At 38.7% G+C, this 24,232-nt stretch overlaps 2 protein-coding genes across 5 annotated transcripts in view; one reads left to right on the forward strand and one right to left on the reverse strand.

Moving 5' to 3' along the window:
* Positions 1-3,559: 3,559 nt before the first annotated feature.
* LOC117926556 (F-box/LRR-repeat MAX2 homolog A) lies at positions 3,560-6,151 on the forward strand. Its single transcript, XM_034845685.1, has one exon. The coding sequence runs from the start codon at positions 3,854-3,856 to the stop codon at positions 5,990-5,992; it is 2,139 nt and encodes a 712-aa protein (XP_034701576.1). The 5' UTR covers positions 3,560-3,853; the 3' UTR covers positions 5,993-6,151.
* Positions 6,142-24,232, reverse strand: part of LOC117926555 (serine/threonine-protein kinase EDR1) — a 37,365-nt gene continuing 19,274 nt past the window's right edge. For all 4 annotated transcript variants that reach the window (XM_034845684.1, XM_034845683.1, XM_034845681.1 and 1 more), the window contains 8 exons: positions 13,824-13,923; positions 11,333-11,630; positions 9,926-10,049; positions 9,819-9,838; positions 9,329-9,485; positions 6,635-6,923; positions 6,448-6,520; positions 6,142-6,363 (listed from right to left, as the gene is read on the reverse strand). In XM_034845684.1, the coding sequence (XP_034701575.1) occupies positions 6,281-6,363; positions 6,448-6,520; positions 6,635-6,923; positions 9,329-9,485; positions 9,819-9,838; positions 9,926-10,049; positions 11,333-11,630; positions 13,824-13,923 (1,144 nt within the window). In that variant the 3' untranslated portion in view covers positions 6,142-6,280. The remainder of the gene's footprint in view (positions 6,364-6,447; positions 6,521-6,634; positions 6,924-9,328; positions 9,486-9,818; positions 9,839-9,925; positions 10,050-11,332; positions 11,631-13,823; positions 13,924-24,232) is intronic.

Below are 24,232 nucleotides of genomic sequence, written 5' to 3' on the forward strand. Positions count from 1 at the left end.
CCGTTATATAATATTTCAAAAAAGTTTAATAAAAATTTTGCGGGAAATTATTGGTATCAAACAATGTTTTGATTTGAATTGTTAAAATTATATAGTGAAATTTAGATTATTAAATGATGATTAAAATATAAAACAATATGACTAAACTTGAACACAGATGATTGAAATATATATGACATAATGAGATTGATCTCGTTTTTCTATAATTATTGATCTAGGAATATGATAGGATCGGATTTTTTTTATAGAATTAATTGGATGAAAGGGATGGAATGATCCCTCAATTTGCAAATCTAACTATTCATATGTTTTGACTTGAAAAATAACTCATTTTTGACATAAATGTCTTTTACCATTTTAAATATTTACATGTGGGGTTTAAAAACGAGAGTTATTTTTACAAGAAAATAATAAAGGTATTTTTGTCCAAATAAGACCAAAATAAGATAAAAGATTAAATTTTAAATTTTGGATTTTCAATAACTTTTTTAATTAAATAATCATTTTTAATATATGGCTCATAATTTCTAAGAACGGGTCAAATTTTATTAATGAGAAGTTGAAGATGCAAAAGCATGTGCTAGCATTATTTTTGTGGCATTGATTTGGCATTTAAAGGTGGGAAAAAGCATGATTTGATATCATGATTTCTAAATAATTAGAAAATAGGAAGTCACTTATTCAAAACCAAATTATTATCTCTAAATTTGAAAGACTTTTAGAAGATTATGCACTTTCATATTATAATAAGTAGACACTCCCTCCTTTGAATTCAATGATTTTGAAATTCATCATGTTCTTTCAATGCACTATTTTGACATTCACCACCTTCAAATAGGGGCAGAATTTTAATAGAGGAAAACTAGAACCCTTGATAAAAACAATTGATCCAATTATTAGATAGAGGGCTAATGAGAGGGGCTGAGATCTTTGTTAATGATTGAAGGTCTCTTATTTTGGATTATATATGACAAAGCTCTTAAATTTATGATTTGGAAAAATACCATTTAATTTATTTAATACAATTTTGTATTATCTTTTATTATTTATAGTTCAATTAACAAAATAAAAACTTGAGTTTTTATACAATAATAAATATTAATTTATATAAATTGAATAATGTTGTAAAAATAAAATCATAAGAAGAAAAAAAAAGAGAAAATAAATAAGAATACTAAAAAAATAAAAGATTATTTCATTAGCAAGTCTCCTGCTTTTATAGAGAGTTAAGGAGACATTTACCTCAATATGGATGATCATATACAAGTTCTTATAATTTGATAAATTCTTATATTTTATAACATTATCCCTTTGATGATTATGAGAATGTCTTATTAAATCCTTCCTAAGAAAAATTTAGTGAAGGAAAAAAAAATATAATATTTTTTTGGACTATTATAACTGTCTGGTTAAAAATCTTATTGGTAAAACTTAGTAAGACAAAACTTGTACAAAGAAAAAAAAAAGTATTATATATCTATATTAGTATTCTTCTCTTCATGTAAATATAATCATGCTTTCTTCAATGTTTTAATGGATAGATCTCTCAATCTCCAAATTTTAATTTCTTCACATTGACATAAAACTTTACCTTGGAAGCAAGTTGATAAAGAACCTATATGTGGTCATTTATAATTTGCAATATATATCAATTTACTAATGACATTGAAATTAAGTTGCTTTTGGATCAGGTAGTTTTTCATTTATCTTTTGTAGAGGTTTTTTTTGTTCACTTTAAATGAATAGACTATATTAGAGAGCTTAATGGATATGATTTGTTCACATGAAACCGCTTTAGGACTTTATGTGTGTTAATTGATGGGCTAACATTCCATTTGGAAAGTACTCAATTTACAAGTTAAGGCAAAATTTTGGTTTCCATGATCTTTCATTAGATAATTAACCAATCTTATAAACTTTTTAGGAATTCTAATAAGATCGTAGCAATTATAAGCCTCCATTTTAATCCATACAAAGACATAACTTAATTAAACATATTACATGACATTATCTAGAATATATTATGAAATATTAATCCTTCGGGGAATTATTTGCTTTAATCATGTTAATCCTTCAAGGATTTGATTGTTCCATATATTCTTTGATCATTTTAAGGATTTTAACATATCTATGGATTCATATACATTATATAACACACATTAAGCCTTTAAGGAATAATAACCTTGATAGTTAGGAATATAATTGAGTCATTAAAAAAGTTGATACAAGGTTTCTGAAGGAAAACTCATGCTATAATCCTTACATTATATCAAATACAATTTGTATGATAACTTATGCTATACTCTCTCTCTCTCTCTCTCTCTCTTTTCTTCTAATTTGGTACTGAAAGTCTGCTTTTCGCTTTGAAGAGTAGTATTCTAAAAACATTTTTACAAAAAAGAAAAAAAGAAAGCAAGGCCATTTGTGATATTCTAAAAATTTTACCCAAAAATAGAAATTTGGATTACATTAGGAAAATGGTGAGGACTCTGAACCAGGGTTTGGTGAATCCTAGATTTTCTATTTTTATATAACTTAACAAACAATCCAACAAGCCCTAAAGGGTGGTGGAAAAGCCTCTGATTTCCAAAAAAAATAAGAAGGCAACAGAAATGAATCAAATAAACAAAAGAATGGAAAGTTGAAGCAAAAACCCATAAGGCTTTTATATCCATCTATCAACTTTTGGTAGTGAGTGATGCCCATCATGTAACACTTTCAAGTCTTTTCCAAACCAACACACCAATAAAAATTAAAAGGAAAGGGCTTTTACATAACATATTGCTAAATCAGTACCGAAAGGAACACACCCCCATTTCCCAGCCGCCCATCCTATAAATGGATGGATGAAACGTCCCTGTAGAGTGTAGACCGAGTGCCGACCCTCACTTTCCCATGTGAAAAATAAAATAAATCTATAAAAAGCGTGGGCTTGGGGTTGGGGAAGAGGGACCAATTTTCAAACTTCCAACTCAATCAAGAATCGTGCAGGTTCATCCCTCTCCTCATTTGCCCCTCAGCCATCAGAAATTTGTCCTTTAGGTACCCACCCGTACCACCCATCATTCATGGTGGCCGGTGGGTCAATTCATGCAAGTGATCACTGATCAGATTTTTATGTTTATTTTTTTCTATTTATTTTGTCTTTTCCTTCCTTTTTTTGATCCAATTTTAATAGGGTAGGGGGGTTTAGTCCACTTTGTGTACGAGATGCGCCATGACTAGATCGAGTACAAGACACTTGACTCATGAGAGGATGGGCTCTACTCTTATGTAGGTCTGTCAAGCTTTATTTTTGGTTTTGGTTTTTTTATGATGGGTAATGTTTGCAATTAAAAAAGACTGTAGGGGTATTTGATAAAATTTCATGTTTTATAATAATAATATGAATAATATAAGATGAACAAATACTAGGTTTGGAAACCTTCTCTTCCATCATTGTGTATGTATATAAGAGAAGAATGGAGCGGATGATGAATGTAAAGGGCAGAGGGGATGGATCATGGACCATGGATCATGGATCATGGACCATGGAGATGACTGATGAGGTGGATCCATTAATGATAAAATCACAAAAAGAGGTGTGGGGGAGAGCGTGACAAGGGAAAGGAAAGGTGGGTGGAGATTGGGGACACGCGCTCACAAGGGCGGGTTGACGGGAGCCAGTTAACCAGACACATTGTAATCACGTGGGTCTGGATATCGCCACACAACTCAACCCTCACCAGTCACCATTCTCCCTTTACTGTATCTTCTTCTCGATTTCCCCATTTCCCCCGCTTTCTACTCTATGGATCAAAACTACAACTACGACAAATTATAGAAGCAGACGCTGTGTTCAAAGCCTACCTCTATGGCCGGAGCTGCTGCCGGCGGCGCTACTACTATCCATGACCTGCCGGATGCGATTCTGTCGAGCATATTGGCGAGCGTGACCGACACCAGGGCAAGGAACGCCGCCGCGCTGGTCTGCCGAAAATGGCTGGTGTTGGAGAGGGGCACGCGGACCTCCCTCACCCTCCGTGGCAACGTCGTTCACAACAATCTGTATATGATTCCGACTTGTTTTCGGGCCGTGACTCACCTTGACCTCTCTCTGCTCTCGCCTTGGGGTCACTCTCTTATCTCTCCCTCCTCTGATCCTATGCTTCTAGCTCATCTTCTTCGCCATGCCTTTCCGATGGTGACTTCGCTCACTGTCTATGCTCGCACTCCGGCCACTCTCCAACTCCTGGCTCCCCAGTGGCCCAATCTCACGCACATCAAGCTCGTCAAGTGGCATCAGCGCTCTCCATCAGCGCTCGGATCTGATTTTGATCCGATTCTCCGTCACTGTACCTCGCTCACTTCTGTCGATCTTTCAAACTTCTATTACTGGACGGAGGACTTGCCTCCGGCACTGCAGGCGCATCCAGCGACCGCGGCGGCTCTGACTCGGTTAGATCTGATGACTCTGTCATTCGCCGAGGGCTTCAAGTCTCATGAGATTCTCGCCATTACAGCGGCTTGCCCTAATCTCCAACAACTTCTTATTGCCTGCACGTTTGATCCTAGATACATTGGTTTTGTTGGAGATGAAGCTATTGTGGCTATCGCTAGCAATTGCCCGGGATTGACAGTGCTTCATCTGGCCGATACGGCGTCGTTGTCGAACGGCAGGGGAGATCCGGAGGAGGAAGGGTTTAGTAGTGAGGATGCTGGAATCAGTACCACCGCCCTGTCGAAGCTGTTTTCAGGGCTTCCACTGCTGCAAGAGCTGGTCCTAGATGTCTGTAAAAATGTCAGAGACAGCGGGGCGACACTGGAGATGCTGAATTCCAGATGTCCCAAGTTGAGGGTGCTTAAACTCGGGCATTTTCATGGGTTGTGTTTGGCGATTGGGTCGCAGTTAGACGGTGTTGCACTATGTCAAGGGCTTGAGTCTCTGTCGATAAAGAACTCGGCCGACTTGACAGATATGGGGTTGATAGCGATTGCCAGAGGATGTTCCAAGTTGGCCAAGTTTGAGATTCATGGTTGCAAGAAGGTTACATGGAAGGGTATAAGGACAATGGCTTGTTTGCGTCGCCCGACTCTAGTTGAATTTAAGATTTCTTGTTGCAAGAACCTTGACGCGGTGTCTGCTTTGAGAAGCTTGGAGCCAATTCGAGACCGGATTCAACGACTGCACATTGACTGCATTTGGGATAGGTCCGAGCAGTTTGAGGATTCGGAGGAAGCGATATTGGCTCACAGTTTTGACCTTAACGAATTGGAGCAACCAAGTATCTCCAGCCAGGATGATGATCGATTCTGGGACCATGAGGCCTCCATCAAGAAGAAAAAGCGCAAGTACACCACTGATCTGGACGCTTCCTACGAGCAAAACAATGGCAATGGGATCTGCTCAAAAACTTGGGAACGCCTGCGATGCCTCTCTCTTTGGATTGGCGTAGGTGAGCTTCTGCCTCCATTAGCAAAGGCAGGTCTTGATGATTGCCCGTGCTTGGAGGAGATTCAGATAAAGGTTGAAGGAGACTGTAGGGAACGGTCAAAGCCATCACAGCCATTTGGGCTGAGTTCTCTCATGCGATATCCTCGGCTGTCAAAGATGAAGTTGGATTGTGGTGATACCATAGGCTACGCTCTTACTGCGCCTTCAGGGCAAACGGACTTGAGCACGTGGGAGCGGTTTTACCTGAATGGGATTAAGAATCTGACTCTCAATGAGCTGGATTATTGGCCGCCACAGGACAAGGATGTTAACCACAGGAGTCTCTCGCTCCCATCTGCTGGCTTGCTTGCTGAGTGCGTTACACTGAGGAAGCTGTTCATCCATGGAACCGCACACGAGCATTTCATGACCTTCTTACTTGCTATCCCAAATTTGAGGGATGTACAGCTAAGAGAAGATTATTACCCTGCACCTGAGAATGACATGAGCACTGAGATGAGGATCGACTCCTGCAGTCGCTTTGAAGATGCATTGAATAGGCGGAGGATACTTGATTGAACCTGGGAGAGAGGCATGTCTTGAGTTTTGAGAATTGAGATCCCATTCAAGCTCCTTATCTCCTTTTCCTTTTAGCATTTTTGCTTCCTTAGTTTGCCGTTGGCCATGCCTTGTTTATTAGTTCTTAGAAATGAATCCATTTTAAATACTTCAGACCAACTAAACATTGTTTTTGATTGCACCCAAAAAGACAGGTTTCTACAACAAGAAAGTCATAATAAAGTTTACAAAGCCGAGAGCACATTGTCACACCTCTACTATTAGGTTCTATACAATACACAGATTGATTTAGCAGAGGGTATACTCGCAGTCCTGCAAGCGGGAGAGGATATCCTCACAGCTTGGCCTTTGATGCGGTTCTGCCCAGCAATCTGCAGTCAATGCCAACAAAAAATGAGCATCTAACACCATTTGACGAAGAGGTTTAAACAGTAAAACATTTTGAGAAAGCGTACCTGCTATAAGCATGCCCAGGGGGCCTTCAGGAATATCCAGCCGTGATCCTTCATGAGCAACAGCATATACAACCTAAACAGTTGGAAGCACGAGAGTCAGCCATTTCACTCTACCCTTTCAGCAAAAATATTAGATGGCATTCAACCCAAAATTAATAAATATAAATGCAACTTCATAGCAGAATACCCGTTCTGGTGGCACGCCTTCCCATGGTCTATTAAGAGTGCAGAGCTCCCACATAATCATCCCAAAGCTGAAAATATCACATTTCTCTGTGAAGGGTTCATTGCGGATGAGTTCAGGAGCCATCCATTCTGGAGTTCCTGCAGATGAGGAATCTCTCAAGGGTGTGTCTGTCATTACTCTTGAGAGCCCGAAATCGCAAATCTTGACAGTCCAATGCTTATTGACGAGACAATTTGCACTCTTTATGTCACGATGGACAATCTTCATCCGGTGTATGCACATCAAACCCCTTGTTCACAGTGGGAAACTCTACTCAGTTTACAATAGTAATTTTACTAAGAAAACAGACAAAATTTACTAGTACGATCGACTACAATGTGTTGGCATCCCATTGAAGGCATTTCAAAATCATAAAGGGCCTAACAAAATGACAACTTTCACCAGTAAAGCTACAACTACATTCCCCATAAAATGCAATTGAAATTCACAATATATTATTTTATCATATAACATGACCGAAATCTTCGGGCAGGCGGTACATTTGCAGCCATAGCATCAATGTCTAAAAGCATTTTTTTTAATTTGCATAAGAAGAGACGTTTTAACTTTGGTTAAGTTACAGTAGAAATAAAGACACATCCCCTCTAGTTCTAAGACTTATTCCAATATCCCCTGTCTAGACCCTCAGCTAGACTGCATTAATGACTGTTGCTTTTACCCTTGTAGTTCTCTCTCATCAATTGCTACTACCAAAAGGTAAAAATGAAAAAAACATACCCAACCACCAAACTGGAAACTCCTTTTTCCATTGATATAAAGCCATGTTTGGAACGTTGAAATAGAGAATGGGATATCAATTCCATTTCCATTCATTATTTTGTTTGGTTTATTTTTTAGAATGAGAATAGGAACAAAAAATCCATTGTTATGGAAACCAAATCCCACTTTCACAAGGATATTAATTCCTCTCTTCTACATCGTATTTTGATTCACTTTCACTTCCATCCTATTTCCATTCCTATTCCTCCATACCAAACACACCCTAAGATCTTTAGATTCCAAGCACTACAGAAGTTTCTTAAGTTATAGAATGAAATGAAACATCAAAGACAAGAAAAGAGATCCTTGACAATCATACTTGGGGAGAGCAATCAGGCATTCAAATAAAGCATTATAGATGACAAACAATTCAATTATAGAGGTACATATAGACTTTTTATGACTATCTTTCCTAATATGACAGCTTTCCTAATTTCTTATCTTTCCCCACAAAAATAGAAATAGATATTGAAAATAAATATTATTTAGAAACCGTAAATAATAGAAACCTTCCTACAATAATAAGACGACTAGAAAGAAACAAAAATTTGAAAAAAAATAAACACCAATAACAGAAACTTAACAAAAGACACAACTCAATTTAAAATAACTATACTAAGTCCCAAAGGGAACTTAAATCATCATTAATATATTAATTTAAAGCTTAGGGCATTTGGACCAGCTTTTTCTACTCTTTGTAGGTAGTGTTTGTTTTTTGGTTTTTTGCTTTCAACAATTTGTTTTCAGAATTTAGATTGTTTGTTTTTGTACTTTTTTATGACTTATTATAAACTTTTTACTAAATAGAAACAATCAAAATATGTAACGTTTTCTAAATAGAAAAAATAACATATTGGTTTTTCCATACTTTTTAATACTTAATAGAAATAAAATATTACAAAAACAAACAACCTAATATTTAACACTATTAAGTATTAAGATTCTATTTAGAATTAAGTAAAAAAACAAACACCACCTAAGTCTTCAAAAGATATTTCTAGTTAATGTTCCCCATCACCCATCCAAAAAAAACCCCAACCTTTAGTTTGACAATTTTCCTTGCTTTTTTTTGGATGGAAGGCAAGAGCAACGTTTGGTATGCCAAATATTCAATCAATTATTAAAAAGATCATTAAAAGGAGTAACAACCTCAGATTTGCACACTTTGTTTCAAAATCCATTTAACCATTCAAGATGGAAACTGAAAGGCTTAACTCATTAATTCCATGGTATACAAAGGACTCATTCGACCGAGATTTAGCTTTCAGGGAAGTAGCTTTTTCAAAAAAGTCTATGTAAATAAGGATTTTTATACCATATGCAAAATAAATAAATACTGAAACCTCTTCCTGAAGATCTACTTTAAAGCATATGACCTCTACTTTGCTGAAAAGATTTTTTAAAGCTTAAATTACTCCCACTTTAAAGTCCTTAAATTGTTATCAAATATGTTCATTTAATAGTGAGAAAAAGCTTTTAGGCATCTGAAAAGCCGCACAAGTTAAGGACTTAATCAACTAGGTTAGATCACAAGTTTAATGTGTTCCAATAGTAGATCAAGTTTTAGTGGATGTCTAATTTCAACAGGCAACTTGGAGTAATATTTCATCCACCAATGCGCTAGCATTTTAAGTCAGCCTTACAAGATTTGGAGTAATTTACAACCAGCACTGCCGTGACTAGCAGTCCACCATTGTTGTCACCATGAACATCATCAAATTTGACATTTTTAAACATTAATTTACACATCTATTCAAAATTCAAAACTAAAGTAAATTAATTTACACATAGGACTAAGGTAAAATGCAGTAACTACCTTTATCAAAACTATTAAAAGGAAAGAGTCCCAAACAATTATTGAGAGGCTGAACGCACCTGCATATATCACGCAGCATTTTAATTCTCCGACGCCAGCTGAGTTTCTTCTTCTGACCACTCAAATGGATCAAGTAATACAAAGATCCTATCTCCATGTATTCAGTTATCATTGACAAGCGTGGAGGCCTTGTGCATGCACCCAAAAATAAAATAACTGCAACACATAAGATATTGATTTATTCACTCACAGTTGATAGCCAAGAACATGTACTATTGATATTGGAGATTTTTCCACCCACATGTCAAAGTTAATGAGTGGAAATAAAGTTTTTAGCAGCAACACTGAATATTACTTTTTTTATTTTTTGTAAGAGAAAACGGGTATCTTTTTGACCTTTCCATGGGGTTTGCAATTATGGCACAAGGAGGATTTTGTTATATTCAAAATTCCAGGTTATATTTAAGTTCACCATCTTGGGCAGCAACCTTTAAAACACAAATCAAATGACACCGTATAATTTCAATAATAGCAGGTAAAGAGGAGTACCATTTGGGTGTCGAAGGCGGCTAGAGGCAAATCAGAAAAAGAGGTCTGGAGTCAGTAGGGTATACAAATTAGAAAACTAACACAATCAACATATCAATAAGTAATACCTAAGGATGGATATTTCATTGCAGAAATCTTCCATGTTCTCAGCAGTAAGATCTTGCTCCAGAAAAACCTTGATGGCAACATCTGTCCCATTCCAAATGCCACGAAAAACTTCTCCAAAGAACCCTGTAAATAGAAGAAAAGCAAAGCACTCTCAACTAAACTGATCTTAGTTTCAGAGCCTTCTATTTATACTGATACTGGAAGCATCAGCAACTAAGGACCTACTTGTGAAAATTTTCAAAAACAATCCTTTAAAAATAGTTTTTAAGAACAATTTTCGAAACCAGTTCTCTAATGTTTTTTATAACAAAAGCCTGTTTGTGCAACTGGAACGCCCTCAACCTGTTTTTTTATGTTTTCAAATATTTCTTAAAATGACTTCTATCTATAGTGTTTTATTTTCAATCATTCTCCATATTTGTACAATTATTTTTAAAACCTATAGAAAATAAGGAAAAATAACTTAAAACAACTAAAATATATTCTCAAAAAACATCCTATTAGAACAAGTTCTCACTATAGAAAACAAATAAAAACAAATAAAATATATTATCAGAAAACACCCTATTAGAACAAGTTCTCAAAAAATTACCAAATTTGTTTTCAAGTCATAGAAAACAGTTCTGTTTTTAAGAGTAGGAAACTGTTATAAAAACAGTTCCCAATAGGCTCTAAAGTTTCATTCCCCAAATAATGGAAACCAGAAACAGAGCAAGATTACATAATGCTGTTTCATTTGAGGGTGAGTTTAAGCTGCCAACATTGGAAACAATACAGTTCTGGTGTGATTTTAGAACATGTGGAAACAGTTGACAACAAAGAATTATCTAATGAATATGGCATATTGGAAACCAATAGACTTACCAAAATATTGGAATAGTTTATGACAAAATAAAAACACATTCCCAACAAAAACTTGTCAAAGCATGACTGACGATTCTTTACATTTAAGGCCCCCCCGCGCCCCCCCAAAAAAAAAAAAAGTAATTAACCTGGGAAAGGTGTGGATGGAGGAGCTGGTGAAAGTGGCACCATTCCAACCTCTTCAAATGTTGTTAGGCTGCATTACAGTGCTCTGATAACTAATCTTGGCATATTAGTGTAATTATCTACACTGTCATGCCTTTTCTTGTTGATGAATAAATTATGAACAAAAAATATAGAATTTTGATAAATCAATCAACATTTTATTTTTGTTATTTATGAGTGCAGTAAAGTGTTCTAAGCATTTCCATATCTTCTATTTTTTTTAGGATCTACCATGGACTGTTTCCATATCACTTCAAACCCATGACCATGCACTGTATATATTACGGCCACAAAATACATATTAGAATGTTAGATGCACAATGCTATGTAGCAAACTATTATAGCAAAAGCATAAATTTCCATCTCTTAGTGCTTACCGATTCCAACACGAGTTCCAACAGTTAATTCCGAGAAATCAATATTCCATTCTTGGAAAGGTAATAGAGGCTTGCTATGGAACATTGGTTTTTCAAGAACCCTGTTCCAGATTGAAACCATTTCATCATTCACAATGTCTGAAGTTCCACTTCTCCCAGAAGTCTGACTCCTAAATTCATGAGGAGATGAAGGCAACGATATTGCCTTTTGGGAACTTATTTGCTCCCTAGGCAGGCTATACATAGAAGAGCTTCCATGAGATATTTCCCCATGACCATCAAGATGGAAATCAGATACCTGAAAGAGTGTACAAGGTGATTACTAATAGCAAAAGAGCAAGACAAAATATTGACAGTCCTTAGTAGCCAAATCCCTGAATGAAAAGCACTCCACTGATATTTCAAATTATATAGAAAAACCAATAAGAAAGTACATGGAATTAAGATGTTTTAAGGCATATTATATTCTTAAAACAAGAAAATAAAATGTTGAGGAAGTGACACAGAAACTTTCAATGATATGACTAGAAAACTAGAGCAACTAACATGGCCTTGTGTAATATCCACAAGCAGATTCAAAGATACTAGCAACATCAGATGGAAAATCAGCAAAACAAAACAAGCATTATTCAAGGTTGAAAATACAAGCCTTCAAATGGAGATGAATACAGGTAAAAATGATGCAACAGACTATGTTGAAGACAACCAAATGCTTCACTATCCTGTTCTTTTCCCAAAGAATTTCAGCTCCTGATCTCCAAGACTCAGCCAACACTAACATGTAGGTTTGGGCATGGCCATGCCAAGATAGAGAAATACATTGGAACATTTAATGTTTATGGTTGTCTTAGAGCCTCACAAATATTCAAAGCCTTTCTGTATGTTTGTGATCCCAACATGATCACTTTCTTGTAATTGACTATTATGCAAGGCCAGGCTAGAAAGTTGAGATATAGAGATAAGAACATAGAGAAAATGAACTTTCTCCAAAGGAGGGCTAGAGTTGATGTGTGCAAATTTAACAATAAATGGAGGAGAGGAGCAGTCTAAAAATAATGAAGAAAACAAATTGGAGAGGGACATGAGATACATTTTTTCAGTTGAGTGGATACTGGCAACATTGGGAAGATGAGTCATTGTGAAAGGGCTAAACAATGAATAGAAAGAAAGAAATGCACTTGGTTTATCTTTATGAAGCTACACAAGCCAGAATGAAAAAAAATATGCAATAGTAGTAACCATGAAAAACCAAATCAATGTCACTAGATGCAGGATCATAATGAAGTTGAAGACATCAGATAGAAGGTCATGGGCAACCTATGCCCAAACCAAGATAATTGTCCATCAACCAGACAAGGCCTTTCCTACCCTACTGGGAGCCCTGAGAAAGTAATTGCAACTTTGGAGGTGGCTTAGGTAGTGGCAATAGAAAGAATTTTGGTTAAGCATGGCAATGACCACCAGGACAAAAGCACGAGTTCTTTGTGGTGATTGTTTGACATTGATAGCAACAATGAGAAAAAAGTTGCAAAAATGGCTAGGCATGACTTTTAGGAGGTAAAGTGCTAATGAAAAAGTTTTGTGCAGCATAACATTCCTTCTGTGATCTCCCAGTCCAAAAACTGGGAGGCCATAATCTAGATGTTTTTCTTTCAGGATACGTCTCACCCGAAGGTGTTATTTATTTATTTTTTTTACCCTCTTTTGTTTAAAGTGTATAAGAAGAGAATTTTATTAAAAACGAAAAGAGGGAAATAGGTACAAGGATCCTTAAAGAAAAACCAGAAGATCCAAAGAACACCTACATAAAATACTGAAAAACAGAAGTGCAGGTGATACAATCAGGTGGGATGCAGATGCAAAAATCCTCTATGAAAAACTCCAGTGATCTATGCCTTCCCTCTAGCCAACCCATCAAAGTTCCCCAAATATTAGCCTAGAAAATAAAGAATTATAAAAATGAGGAACATGAATACATGAATTATGTATTACAGTTCAATAGGTAACAACTAAACCCTAAAGCCAACAACACTCACTTCCCAACAAAAGCCAAAACTGCAGCAGTCTAGATAATCCTGCAAGACCATTTCACACAGCCAATATTACAAAATAATGAGAAAGTATGACACATACACTAGAAGACAATCAGACATAATTTTTGTTTTTTTAATAGATTAGAAGACGATGACATAATATCAACACAAAACATGACAACCACAGAAAATATCACATTTGCCAAAGTTATGGATTCAACTGAAGAACATTATATTCACATCATAAGAATTATTTTAATATGATGAAAGACCAAGGCAAGAAAGACAAACACATCAACTCAAACACATTTACCACAAGGAAAGATCATAATTTCTACATCCTAGGTCAATAAGTTAATAATAAATTCATACCATACAGAATAGTTTCATGTGATGCTACAGAGAGGCAATTGAAGTATAAAAGCAGTCCTCAGTTACCAGAATAAGATGAATCATACATTTTTTTGAATATCTGGATTACTGGAAAATGCCCTATCATCGCCTTGGTCTCTCATAAGACGGTTTGCCTTCAGTGTTTCATTCATTGCACGTACAGCCCTTACGATATCATAGTTCATCAATCACAAAATAACACATTATTGCCTTATATAGGGACAATATAAAGTCTCTGAAAATAATCAAAACACAATAATTTAAGTATAATATTTCAAAAGCCTTATTAAAGACTAGGATTAGCGATGTTCATGGACCAGGGTAAAATACACTACTTAGTATACCAAATTTAAATCAAAACTCAACCAAGTTATTATATTGCCCTAGGCAAGACTGGTGAATGAACCATCATCTTGACACTTCATTTGCACAAGTGCTTTAAGATCAAGAAGTGTTACCATTGAGCCCTCTATTTAATGCAAAAATGCTGCCACAATCTATATGTATCACACAATCATTTATGGATCGGAAAGTACTATAGAAACCAGATATTTCTATAAACCTTTGTCTACCAACCAAGTTAGCAATGACAAGCCAATTATTTGACTTTGTGGAGGAGAAAATGGATTAATAGCTAGGTTATCCCTTTTCTTCTCCAACCCCTACCACAGGAAGACCCTTTGAATCTTCTGAAGCTCATTGGCCACTTCCACTGGAATCTTAAACAGAGAGATCAAATACCTAAGATGAGTAGTTAAGGTGGATTGGATTAATATTATGGTGACACCCAGGAAATAAATGCTCTTCAAGGAAGTTAAATAATGCAAAATGTTCCCACAGCAGGACTTCAAAAATCATAACACAGTAAACCTAACCCACCACAGATCTCAAAAATCTAAATGCAACAAACCTAAGCAACCTCTGCATATCCAGGATCTCACTAAGAGGTTATAAAGTGCCACCTTCCATAAGCTGAAGCATGAGCTAAGGATATAGATTGTATCACCAATTAACCATGGAAAAGAGAAAAGAACTATTTTTTTTGTAAGTAAATATATATCAAAAGCAACAAAAAGGGCAAACGCTAATACATGGAATATACAAGGAGTACCCAGAAAAGGATATGGAAAAAGTCTAGGGCAACAAACCACACCCACAGATCAGACATAAATCAAGGTATCAAGAAATAGAAAACCCAACAAAAGGAGAAAAAAAAAATAATCACTCCATAATGAAGCCCTACGAGAGAGAGAGCTTTCTGCCTCAACATTGATATCTCCTCCCTTCAAAGATCTTACGGTTATGCTACTTCCAAATGTGCCAAAACAGACAAAGGAAGAACTGTTTTTCAAATTTACCTGTTTCTTGCTTACAAAACTACCATGCCAAATAACATGGGAATTCTTCATTAAACAAGACAAAACCGACCATATCTTTTTATTTTTTTATTTTTCCAAAAATGGGGAAAAGATTTAAACAAGTAATGAAGGAGAATACAGCTATCTGATTCATCCTGATGGCAGAAGCAACACCAATTAACCAGGATGCACCCTCTCATCATCAGCTAATCAATGGTAAGGAATTTTCCCTATACAGCCTCCCACATGAATAAGCAAACCTTAGATTAAACAATCAGAACCCAAACCTCCAAAGCTGAGAGGAGAACCAAAGACCATGAGAAAAGCCCCAAAATAGAAAATTTGACTGAAAAAGATCCCCAGTTAGTCAACTTCCATTCCAAAGTATCCTCACTGTCCTTAATATCAAAGCTATTGATGTGCACCAAGAAAGAAACCACAGCTTCTAGCTCATGAAGCACAAATTCCAATGCCTAATCCTCAAACCCCCTGCACTACCCCGCTCCACCAAAACTCCAGTAATCAACTTCTTGAGCATTCCTATTGACTGTCTACACAAATACAAAAGGGAAAAAAATCCTTGAGAGCCAACTCCCAACAAGAAACATCACACCAAAAACGCATCTTCCTGAATTAACAAGAGTGAGGCTTCTAAAACAATCTCACCCCTTCCTTGTAATCTTTCACAACCCCCTACCTCTTCCATTCCTCCTCCAAAAGACCAAACCTAGCCTAAACACTTCCAGAATCTATTTCTTTCCTTCTCAAACCTCCCAAGCTAGTTACCCAACAGAGCTCTCCTATGATCAAGCAGATTTTGAACACCCAAGCCCCCAACCTTCTTGGAGAAGACATAAAAGACCAATTAACCAATGGAACTTTTTCCCCTTTTCCCCATCCCACCCATAGGAAATCACACCAGAGTTTTCAGGTCTGTTGCAAGGCCCAAGAACTTGTGGAAAAACCATTCACCAAAACTGAGAATCTAAGCCCCCAACACAACTCGGCAAAAAACTTATTGGTGAACTGTTCACCAAACTAGATTTTCAAGGATGGGAAAATAAAACTGAAAAAATAAAAAAATTAAAGAAAATTACCTCAAACATTTTTTTGCTCAAAGTTCACATTTTCAATAATATGAATCAAGAAACCTCACAGCTCATCTTTTCCATAACATAAATTAAGAAACCTTAATTAACACAATCATAAGCTGTCTTGATGTCTGACGTACACACCAACCCTGCAATGGAAAATTGAAGCCTAAAATAAATAGCTTCATCAGCAACAAGAATCTAATTGAGGAACTGCCTTCCTTAATAACTACTCCTTGGTTTTACTAGAACCATCCACCACGGAAACTTCTCACCGAAGCTGAATGGAAAAACTTGCAAACCTCACCACCTCATCCAAACAAGTTGAGACCTTTCTTCCATTGGATCTTACAAGAATCCCAGCCCTCTAAATATTGTGATAAAGCGCTATTTCCTTCTCCACAGCCACAAAACACAAGCATTTTAACCTTAAAAAAATCCTTTCACCAGACATTGATACCCTCTATGATACACAAATACTTCAATTTCAACCAAAGCACTCATGTTGACACAATATGACACGGATATAGGCGTGAGATTTGTGTACGACACACATCAGATATAACTTTATCTTCTTTTCTTCCTCAATTTTTTTCTTAATTTCCTTTTTAATCTATGATAGATAATAACATTGTCTATTTTTTGTTTAAAAAATATATTAAATTCAAACGATTTAAAAATATATTTATAATTAAGTTGAACTATATCAATGTTAAAATAATAACATTTCATTCATAGAAATATATTAGCTTCAATTTAAATAATTAAAAATATGAATTTTGAAAGTTTTGAACTAATAAAGGTTCCCTTAAAATCAATTTTCATATTTTTTTTTTTTGATAAGCAAGCACAATTCATTAAGAAGAGGCTAAAGAGCCCCAAAGTATACAGGGCGTATACAAGGCAGCAAAGGCCACACAAGAAAAAAGCCAAAAAAAAACAAACCACCCCTTAACTGGAGGCAAGCCACTCCAAAAAATCTAAAAGGGAATGCGGCTCCTCTTCCATATAGAATTTAGCCCAACCCCAGATATTACATACAAAAGAATATTTAAACATCTGAATTGCTAAGACCCCCCCCCCCCCCCCCTAAAGGCTAATCTATTCCTTTCCTTCCAAACCATCCAAAAAATGAATAACGGAATGGAATTCCAGAACTTTTTCCTTTTTTTCCCCACAAAAGCACCCCCCCAGCTATATAAAACCTCCTTTACAGTATTAGGGAACACCCACTTGACCCCAACTAAACCCAACACTAAGTCCCATAGCACTCTGGCCACTGTACAATGAATAAGAATGTGATCCACACTTTTCGCTTTGCAAACACACAAGAAACACCGATTAGGGAGCTGCCAACCTCTCTTTTGGAGTCTATCAAGAGTCAAAATCTTTCCCCAAGTTAACAGTAAAAAATATGAGTGAGAGAGGCCGAGAGAGCGAGAGAGGTCGAGAGAGCGAAAGAGGTCGAGAACGAGAGAGCGACTGAGGCGATCGGCGGCGAGAATGCTCGTCGCGCGGAGAATAGGAAGAAAAGGAAGACGAGGTGTTTCGGGGTGGAGTCCAAGTCCTTTGAGCTGGAAATGGTGGAGAGGGGAGGAAAAGCCCTAATCACCATCACGGAAAGCAAGAAAGGGGTGTCGTCTTGGGTACGCATGGGGGCGTATAGCGTAGGGTTTCTCATGGAAGGCCTACATCAGTGCATTGAGGATGCGAGGGAAGGAAGATGGGAAAGGAGCTGGAAGGAGAAGGGGAGAAGCTTCTCCCTGGTGCGCGTTACCAACAGGGGGGGTTGTTTTTTGCGCTTGGGGGTTGTCGATCTGGAGCTGAAAAGGTATAGCATCTGCATTCCGAAGGGCAAAGGGGACAAGGGGGGTTGGATGGCGATGTTGGAGGCTCTTCATCAGATGGATCCCAGCATAGACAAAAAAGATCAACAAGAAGAAATGAGGACAGTGGGAAGGCCACGCCAGGAGATGGTGAAGGGAAGATCATTTGCGGATACGGTGAAAGGGGGATGGAATAAGGGGTCAAAAAAAATCCGTGTGGAGGTGGGACGGGAGGAGTTAAGCAGGAACCTAAGTAGGCTGGAGCATTGCCTGATCGGAAAATGGTGCCCTAGCAATACAATAGGGGAAGATTTGGAACACTTGGGTTGGGAAATGGCAAAGACCTGGGGTTTGAAAGGCAAGATGGGGATGGCGAGTCTGGGTATAGGACGAGTTTTGCTGGAATTTGAGTTCGCGGAAGAAGCGAGATGGGTTCTCCTCTCTGGTAACAAAGTGGTGGGAGGAGCTCAAATGGTATTGGAGCGTTGGAATCCTAGTTCGGGTTGTTTGGAGGAAGGTGAGGTAAGAAAGGAAGTGTGGGTGAGAATTCTAGGGCTCCCAATCTCGTTATGGGTCCCGTCGGTGTTGAGAAGGGTGGGAGACGCGTGCGGTGGGTTTTTAGATGTCGACCCACAGACGAAGAGCATGGAGGAGTTGCAGTGGGCCAAGATCTTGGTCAGTTCGGACGGCGAGGATCTCCCTGGCACACTGGAGATAGGGGTCGATGAGATGACTTATTCTCTAACCCTATGGTGGGAGGCGATGCCGTTGCTAAGACTGGGAGAGGGGTGGAAACAGGGGCTGTGGTGCAGTCCAAGAAGGGAGGAAGGAGGTGACGACAACACACGCGTCAGTCCGCGAGTGAAGGAGACGGCGCGCGCGGGGTTCGAGGCGCTGCGTCAGTCAGAGGACGTGACGAGTCGGCTGTCGCAGGAAGTGGGCTCCGCTGTGAAGGGCTCACAGGCGCAAATGGGCTTGCTGCATGGATCCGGCTCGAAGAATGGGCCCTTAGTTCCAGGCCGAGAGCCGAATTGGGCTTATGGGCCCTTTATGTCTTCAGTTAGTGATGTATCTAAGGGAGGCCAGTTTGGGCCACGGCAATCCAGTGGTTCGGGGCGGGCTGCAGACTATGGACTGGGCCATAATCATAAAGGAAAAGCCACCGTAGCCCAGACCCCTCGTTTGGATAATGGCCTACTTTTAAAAATCCTTCCCTCTGGCTCCAACGGTCATATTAAAGATGGCAACCTGGAGAGAGATTTCGTCAGATGCAGAGAAGAAGAAATGGGCAGAAGGCAGCAACCGGACCCAAACCACCAGTGGGCAGAAAAGATGCTAGAGGAAGAAGCAGCGAGGTATGGTTTAGAGGTAAATATGGGGGGTATCAGGGCACAAGGGTCTTCATCTTCTAATCTCTTTTGTTTCGGTCGGACTCCGGAGAGGGAGTGTTACGACCATTCTGGGGTGCAAAGGGAAGGAATTCTGATTGGAAGTGGGTCACGAAGACCAAGTGCAGAAGAATATACAGGGAGAAGGGATGGCTGTTGGGATTTGATCGAGGTCAACAGTGTCGATCCTATGGGTAGAAATGCGGGGTGGACTGCAGACCAGTCGGCTCTCCAAGAAGATAGGAAGGAAGATCAGCTCAATTGGGAGGAAAGCAGCCTAGTTAAATTCAGTCATTTTCTGGGGTTCTCAACGGAAGGTCTAGAGAAGGAAATTCTGACTTTTTTGGGCAAAATCAGGAAAAGGAGGGAGAAGATAATAGACAAAGGTCTATTGGAGACATCAAGGTTCGAAAGGGAGCTTAAGAGGTTACCAAAGTAAGGCCCTCTCCAGGGCAGAGGGTACCAAAGTACAGTTGCCCAATGAATTTAAGAATTCTGAGTTGGAATGTGAGGGGTGTGAATGATAGATCCAAGAGGAAAGTAATCAAGTCAGTTATCAGAAAACAAAAAGTGGATCTGTTTTGTATTCAAGAAACAAAGATGCAAGTTATGTCTGAAGAGGTGGTGAGGAGTCTAAGACCGGGGAAATTTCTCAATTGGAAGGTATTGAATGCTATGGGGACGGCAGGGGGTGTTTTGATTTGTTGGGACAAAAGATCGTTGGAGATGTTGGGGGTGGAAGAGGGTCAATTCTCCATCTCCTGTAGGTTCAGGAACATGGGAGATGGAGCAATCTGGGTGTTCACAGGGGTCTATGGTCCTCTCTCTCGAGATGATAGGGAGTGTCTGTGGGAGGAATTCGGGGCTATCAGAGGACTGTGGGAGGAGCCATGGTGCTTAGGGGGTGATTTCAATTCAGTGTTGTACCAAGCTGAAAGAAGAAGAAATGGGAGGATTACTTCAGCTATGAGGAGGTTTGCCCATATCATAGATGATTTAGGGCTAGTTGATATTCCTCTACAAGGGGGGTCCTTTACTTGGAGTGGGGGGCTCAATAATCAATCGTGGGCCAGGCTGGATAGATTCCTTATGACCCCCAGTTGGTTAGACCGATACAGTAGGGTTATTCAAAGAAGATTGGTCCGGCCAACGTCCGATCACTTCTCGGTTCTGCTTGAGGGTGGTGGGCTAAGGAGAGGCCCTTCCCCCTTCAAATTCGAAAACATGTGGTTCAAAGCTGAGGGGTTCAAAGATCTGATAGAGGGGTGGTGGCAAGGGATAGTGGTTAGAGGCAGGCCAAGTTACAGGCTAGCGGTGAAGATGAGGGGGTTGAAACAATATTTAAAGATTTGGAACAAGGACGTTTTTGGAAGGTTGGAGAAAAACAAAGTTGAAGCTCTTCAGCAAGTGGAGCGTTGGGATTCAGTGGAAGAAGAGAGAAGTTTAACAAAGGAGGAATCAGGCCACAAAAAAACAGCTAAGGAGAATTATGCTAAGTGGGTGTCGATGGAAGAAATGCATTGGAGGCAGCTATCTAGGGAATTATGGCTTAGGGAAGGGGATAGGAATACGGGGTATTTTCACCGCATGGCCAATGCCCGTAGGAGAACCAATGCCCTGGATAAAATTAAAATAAATGGGGTGAGGCTTACTGAGGAACAAGAAGTGAGGGAAGGAATTGCAAATGCTTACCAGCAGCTTCTCTCGGAAAGCTCGGGTTGGAAGGAGGATATAGGGGGCCTTTTGCTGAAGCAGATCAGCCCTGCAGAAGCGTTAGCCCTTGAACTGCCTTTTTCTGAGGTTGAGATTTGTGCAGCATTAATGGGGATGAATGGGGACAAAGCCCCGGGTCCGGATGGTTTCACAATAGCCTTTTGGCAAAGATGTTGGGAGATCGTCAAGGAGGATGTTTTGGATATGTTCAAGGAGTTCCATGATCAGAACTCCTTCATAAAGAGCCTAAATCATACTTTTTTGGTCTTGTTGCCGAAGAAAAGGGGGGTGGAGGATTTGAGTGACTATAGGCCAATCAGTTTGCTTAGGGGTTTGTATAAATTATTGGCCAAGGTGCTGGCCAATAGGCTTAAAAAAGTCATAGGAAAGGTGATTTCTCCGGATCAAAATGCTTTCATTAAAGGGAGACAGATTCTTGATGGCTCCCTAATCGCAAATGAGGTAATAGATTCTTGGCAAAAAAGGGGAGAGAAATGCCTTATTTGTAAATTGGATATTGAGAAGGCGTATGATAGCATTAATTGGCAATTTTTGCTAAAGGTCATGCAAAAGATGGGCTTCGGGTCAAAATGGATAGAATGGATGTGGAGCTGTATCTCCACTGCCTAATTCTCGGTATTGGTGAATGGAGCTCCAGCTGGGTTTTTCTCAAGTTCAAAAGGGCTAAGGCAAGGGGACCCACTTTCCCCCTATTTATTTGTCATGGGAATGGAAGTTCTAAGTGTGCTAATCATGAGGGCGATCGAAGGGGGGTTCATCTATGGCTGTAGGATTTGGAAAGGTAGAGGGCAGGCCATCAACATCTCTCACCTTTTGTTTGCGGATGATACAATAGTATTCTGCGAGGCTAAAAAAGAGTCCTTGCAGTATTTGAGTTGGATCCTCTTTTGGTTTGAAGCTGCATCTAGCTTAAAGATTAACTTGGACAAAAGTGAGGTCATTCCGGTAGGGGAGGTGGAAGGGGTTCTTGATATGGCTGCTGAAATCGGGTGTAGGGTGGGTCAGCTGCCTACTGTTTACTTGGGGCTGCCCCTTGGGGCTGCCCCTTGGGGCGTCTAATAGGGCCTCATCCATTTGGGACGGGGTGGAGGAGAAAATGAGGTGGAGGTTGGCCCTTTGGAAACACCAATTTCTGTCCAAAAGAGGGAGACTCACGCTTATAAAGAGCACGCTGGCCAGCATTCCGTTGTATCAAATGTCATTATTCCGTATGCCTAAATCAGTGGCAAGAAGGCTAGAAATGATTCAAAGAAATTTTTTATGGGGAGGCGACAACGGGGGGAACAAGGCTCACCTAGTCAAATGGGAGGTGGTGTGCGCGGACAAAGAAAAGGGAGGGTTGGGGATAAGGAAGCTTGTTTGGTTGAACAAAGCTCTTCTAGGCAAATGGATTTGGAGATTTGCACGTGCTAAGGAGTTTTGGAAAAAAGTGCTTGAGGCTAAGTACGGGCAAGAGGAGTTTGGGTGGAGGACAAAGAAGGCAAATGGGGTGGTTGGAGTTGGGGTTTGGAAGGAAATATTGAAGGAGTCCGATTGGTGTTGGGAGAACATGGTGTTCAAGGTGGGAAAAGGCAATAAAATAAGGTTTTGGTTAGATCCTTGGTGTGGAAACAGTGTGCTGTCCCAAGGATTCCCGGACCTCTTTTCCATGGCTACCCAAAGGAACGTTACAGTGGAGGATTATTGGGACCAGAATTTGGGTCAAGGAGGGTGGAATTTAAGGCTATTAAGAGACTTCAATGACTGGGAGTTGGGGTTGGCGGGCAATCTCTTAGTTGAGTTGAGGAATCATAAAGTAACCTTGGAGGAAGACGCGGTTCTTTGGAAGGAAGGGGCAGACGGGCTGTTTAAAGTCAAGAAAGCGTATAGGGTGTTGGATAATGCTGATGGTGCGGACTTCCCCCATAGCAATGTGTGGGTGGGCAAAGTGCCAACCAAAATAGCTTTTTTTGCTTGGGAAGCTACTTGGGGAAAGGTTCTCACGTTGGATAGGTTGCAGAGAAGAGGGTGGCAATTCCCTAACCGGTGTTTCTTGTGTGGATGTGAAGAGGAAACAATCAATCATATCCTAATTCATTGTACAGTGATAAAAGGATTGTGGGATATCATTCTTGCGTTGTGTGGTGTACAGTGGGTCTCTCCATATTCTGTAAAGGAGGTTCTTAGTAGTTGGAAAGGCTCTTTTGTGGGGAGAAAAAGGAAAAAAGTGTGGAAATCCATCCCGCTTTTTATTTTTTGGACAGTTTGGAAGGAGAGGAATAGGCTAGCTTTTAAGGGGGGAGTGTTAGCTTTTCAGAAGTTAAAAACTTCGTTTGTGTATAACTTTTGGGGTTGGGCTAAAGTGTATATTGATATGGAGTCGAATTCCCTAATAGGCTTCTTGGAGTGGTTAGCCTCCAAGTAGGGGTCGAGTTGCTTTGTTTTTTGTTTGAGGGGTTTGTAGCCTCGTATACTACCTGTATGCTTTGCGGCTTCTCGCCTTCTTTAATACAATTGCTTACTTATCAAAAAAAAAAATCTTTCCCCAAGTCGCTTCCCACGCAAAAAACATGATTTTAGTTGGGACTCTTTCCACCCAAATTTTGTTTTTCGGAAAGTTGACATTTATTAAAATCAATTTTCATATTATTCTAAAAGTTCTCAACATTTATTTTTTTTTATAGATAGATAAATTTTCCGATTTGAATAAAGAGTCAACATTTATAATAAATAATAAATATGTTTCATTTAATTTCCTAAAACTCCTCTCTACATCTTAAAAGATTTATCATAAATATTTTCATAGTTTTAAATTTCACATTTATAATTAAAGAAAATTTTCAAAAAATGTTAGCATTCAATTCAAATGAAAAATATGATAATTAATAACATATAAAATTTAAAAATAAATATAATAATTAATATAATAAAAAAATAAAAAATAAATATCAAACTTGATATATTAAAAATCTATAAATAAATAGAAAGTCTTCAATAATGTTCAAACATTCCATTAAAATAAAAACATATGATAATTAATGTTGTATCCAAGTACACACACTAATAAACGGAAATCTTCTTTAGTCGAATCTTAATGT

The sequence above is a fragment of the Vitis riparia genome, chromosome 12, assembly GCF_004353265.1.
Source record: "Vitis riparia cultivar Riparia Gloire de Montpellier isolate 1030 chromosome 12, EGFV_Vit.rip_1.0, whole genome shotgun sequence".
In the NCBI taxonomy this organism is placed as follows: domain Eukaryota; kingdom Viridiplantae; phylum Streptophyta; class Magnoliopsida; order Vitales; family Vitaceae; genus Vitis; species Vitis riparia.

What these genes read in the sequence shown, in the direction of transcription:
- LOC117926556 (XM_034845685.1), top strand. Translation starts at nt 3,854, where the DNA reads ATGGCCGGAGCTGCTGCCGGCGGCGCTACTACTATCCATGACCTGCCG.